General features: G+C 44.9%; 1 protein-coding gene across 1 annotated transcript in view; it reads right to left on the bottom strand.

The window, feature by feature from the left end:
- The window catches only part of Bbof1 (basal body orientation factor 1), a 27,931-nt gene that overhangs the window by 15,453 nt on the left and 8,229 nt on the right, over positions 1 to 4,249 (bottom strand). The window contains exon 4 of the mRNA XM_012517208.1: positions 1,363 to 1,506. Coding sequence (XP_012372662.1) covers positions 1,363 to 1,506 — 144 coding nt within the window. The remainder of the gene's footprint in view (positions 1 to 1,362; positions 1,507 to 4,249) is intronic.

Below are 4,249 nucleotides of genomic sequence, written 5' to 3'. Positions count from 1 at the left end.
CGCCCCACATCTGTTGCACGTTTTGGCAGCGCAGCTGCGCATCACTGTTCACATCGTCCTCACTCTATCATACCCACTGTTTGTAAGCACTTTATATATAGTATTATTTCATGTAGTTCTACAACAACCCACAGTAAGACAATAATTCTTGTCTTCATTTAACATATGAAGAAAAAGGAAATTTTTTACGAGTTGGATCTGTGTAGTGAGACTCTGTAGACCCGGTACCCTACAGATCCAACTCGTAGTGATCCTCCTGTTTTTAGCCTCCCAAGTGCTGGGATTACAGGCGAGCACCACCACACCCAGTCTCAATCTCCTGCTTCAGCTGGCCCCTGGGACGAGGCCAGGACACAGGCAGGGATCTAACCCCAGTCCCTGCATCCACCTAAGCAGGTGCTTTAATCCGGTGAGCTATCTGGTCGGCCCTGGGACTTGTCCTACACTCAAAGAGTTGACTTCAGCTAACGGTATGACTTATCACGTTGTCACTAATGCAATACAATTATATTCTGAGATGAAGGAATAAAAGCAAGAGAAGGAGCACAGTAAGGTCAAAGAAATTATCCGAAAGTACTTAGCATTCCTCGCCCTACGTGTCATGGACCTGTTCAGATTTTCTAAAATTCACTCATGCTAGGAGTAGTGGCATTCTCTTGTAATCTCAGCAGTCTCGGGAGGCTGAGACAGGAAGATCCTTGTGAGTTTGAGACCAGCCTGGGCTACAGAGTGAGCTCAAGGCCAGCCCAGACTACATAGTGAGACCCTGTCTCAAAAAGACTAAATAAATAAATAATAAAATAAAAGTATCATAAGGGCTGGCCAGATAGCTCAGCAGACTAAAGCACCTGCTTAGGCAGAGCACAGTAGCCAGGGTTCAATCCTTGGTGTACAGTGCTGGCCCCGCCCCCGGGGCTTGCTGAGACAGCGACTGAGACTGGCCATAGTGGCCTGTAATCCCAGCACTTGGGAGGCTGAAAACAGGAGGCTCACTATGAGGATCTACGTAGTGAGGCCCTGTTCCCTGTAGACCCTGTACCAAATGCAAATAAATAAAATAAAATAAAAGTATCACTCATTATCTTAACTACATTTTCTTTTAGAACTTTCTCAAATCTCTTTGTTTAAAAAAGATTTATTTATTTATTTACTTGGTACAGGGTCTCACTATGTAGTTCAGACTCATTGTGCTCCTCCTGCCTCAGCCTCCCCATCGCCAGGATTACAAATGTGTGGCACTCATGAGTGCTGGTGATAGAACCTGGCTCCTGGCTCTTGCCAGGCAGGTGCTTGGACTGCTGAGCTATCTCCTCAGCCCTCAAATCTCTTTGAAGAAGGAAGACAAAAAAGAATCTAACTTACTTCATCTAATTCTTTCTCCACTTGGGTTTTTTTCTTCTGGAATTGTTTTATTGTTTTCAGCTCCGTATGAATCATGGCAATTTCTTTGGCTTTCTGATGGAACCGAGCCTCCAGCTCACGTATCTGCAGAGCGTACTTCTGTTCCTGTATTCGAAAAGAAGTGAGTTGGGAGAATCCAAAGATGCAGAGTCATGCTGTATCTGACATGCTGAGCCATCTGTATAGATCTTCTTTGAAGAAATAGCCCATTTTCCCCCATAAAGTTTAAATTCATGTAAAATGACACCGACCTCATTGAATTAAAAAAAAAAATCCAGACAGCACTTAAACCACAAATTAAAGTCCTACCTGGGCAACATTCTGAGACCCTGCCCCCAAATAAAAACCCAAGGCCTGAGGATGCCGCTCAGTCTGTAGGGTGCTCCTGGGTTTGATCTCCAGTGTGACCCCCAAAAAATCCCTGGAAAATTTCTTTTCAAGCTTGTCTTGTATAGAAAAGGAAGAAAATAAGATAGAACAGATGACGCAGGGACAGAGCGCTCACCCACCATATGCAAGGCTTTGTGTTCAAATCCCCTGCGCTGCCAACAAAACAGAGAACAGGGCGGGGGTTGTAAGACAAGAATAAGAAATCTGTAACCTGGAAGGGGGACGAATGAAGTTATCCAAGTTAATATTAGTAAGCAAAGGGACAGGGGAGGGTAAACAGCCCTAGTAAACAACAACAAAAATGGTGGAAGGAGGAAAGGCATGGGAAACAAAGGAGAGAAAAGCAGGCAGGCAAGAGCAGACACAAAGGAAGAAGAGAGAAAAGGAGAAAACAATAAAAATGAATAAAAGCTGCTAGAAGAAGGGTAAATGGCTCTCAAACATGAAAAATACTCAACCTACCTCATAAGGAGAGAAACATAAAGCAAAACTACACCAAAAGGCCATTTTTCTCCTATCACAAAAATCAGGTTTGACATGCTGGCCTATTGGTAAAGCCATGGGGAAATACACAGTTTATTTCATTTCTTTCTTTCTTTTTTTTTTTTAATGTATTTGGTACAGGGTCTCACTACACAGCACAAGTGATCCTCCTGTTTCAGCCTCCCAGCACTGGGATTAAGGTCTCCATGGCTGGCTCAGCATGCCCAGGGGCAGGGCCGGCCTGGCACGTGGTGCTGGGGGAAACACACAGTTTCATGTAATTAGTGGTATTGCAAAACACCTACACCAGGAAATTTGCCAATATCTACAAAACCACATAATGTCTTAGACCTAGCAAAAACCACTTACAGGACTATATCCCAAAGACATCCTGGCCTGGCCCTAGCTCAGTTCTTTAAGTGGCTGCTTCGGCAAAGCTTTCAGCCTCAGGTTGCTGGAGTTCAATCTCCACAACACTCCAGCCAGCCAAACCACCCCTGAGGGCATTCGGAGCAAAAAAAAAAAAAAAACCCTTATTCCAAAGACATGATCACAAGATTCTTTATTGGAGGCCCAATGTGGTGCCACACGTGTGTAATCCCATGGGAGGCTGAGGCAGGAGGATTACCAGAAGTTTGACATCAGCCTGGGCTACCCAGTGAGGTTAATTTTTTTTTTAATTTATGTGTGCGTGTGTGTGTGTGTGTGTGTGTGTGTGTGTGGCCAGCTCAGCCCACCAGGGGGCGGGGCTGGCTGGCATGTGGTGCTGGGGGATTGAACCACGGTCCCTGTGCTTTGCTAAGCTTGTTCTAAGTAGGTGCTTTAGACCACTGAGCCATCTCACCAGCCTCTACCCAGTGAGTTTAAGGTCAGCCTTAACGACATAGTAAGATCCTGTCTAAAAAAAAATTCTTGGGGCCGGGGAGATGGCTCAGAAGAATAAGCGCTTCCCTGGCAAGTGCAAGGGCCTGAGTTCAATCCCTGGTGCTGCCAAAAATAAAAAAAAAAAATTGTTTATTGGAGTATTAACTGTAGTGACAAAAGACTGGAAACAAAACAACTATTTGTTTTTGTTTTTATTTTGGTGGAACTAAGGATTGAACTCAGGCTTTTGTGTTTGCCAGGGAAGCGCTTATTCCACTGAGCCATCTCCCCAGCCCCAAAACAACTATTTGCTAAAAGGAGACTTCTCTGGACTGAGGGTCTGTGCCCCCAAATCGCCCATTAAGTCCCTGGTCCCCAGCGGTGTGGCGCGTGGAGTGACGGCCTTTAGGCGGTAGCTGTCGCCCGATGTGGTCGGGACAGTGGCAGCTTCACGAGGCACTGATAACTCCACAGGAGATGAAGCTGTCCAGAAGTGTCTCTCTCCGCATGTGCGAAAGCAGGAAGAGGGCAGCGGCTGTGACCCAGCAGAGGGCCCTCAGCAGGGACCCACCTGCGCTGCCGCGCTGCTTCAAGCCTTCAGAAGCATGAGAAAGAAACCTTTAAGCTACCCAATCTGTTCTGTCACAGAAGCCCATCTGACTAAGACAGAGACCATGTGAGTAAAATATTCTATGTCCATAACATGCACTACAATACAGCTATAAAAAGAATGTAGAACTCTATGTATGTAATATGTATATGCATGTATGAACATATACATGTACACAGTGCAGTAGTGTACTCGCCAAAACATACTGTTAATATGGGAGAAAAAGATACAGGGTTTTTTCATTTTATATACTACCTTTTATCTGAGAAAATGGAGACACAGTACATATTTGTTGACATTTATTACAAACATAAGTAAATACATAGATATTTTATTTTGTTTCTTGAGACAGGGACTCAATGTATGTGCAGACTGGCCTTAAACTCACTAATGTCATCCAGGCCTCACACTGACAGGGGTCCTCCTGCCTCAGCCTCCTTAGTACATGGAATTTTAGACTTGTACCACCATGCCTAGCAGTGTGTGTGTGTGTGTGTGTGT

Source organism: Octodon degus, unplaced genomic scaffold (genome assembly GCF_000260255.1).
Source record: "Octodon degus isolate 3935 unplaced genomic scaffold, OctDeg1.0 scaffold00007, whole genome shotgun sequence".
Classification (NCBI taxonomy): Eukaryota; Metazoa; Chordata; class Mammalia; order Rodentia; family Octodontidae; genus Octodon; species Octodon degus.
This window is presented reverse-complemented; position numbering and strand designations above follow the sequence as displayed.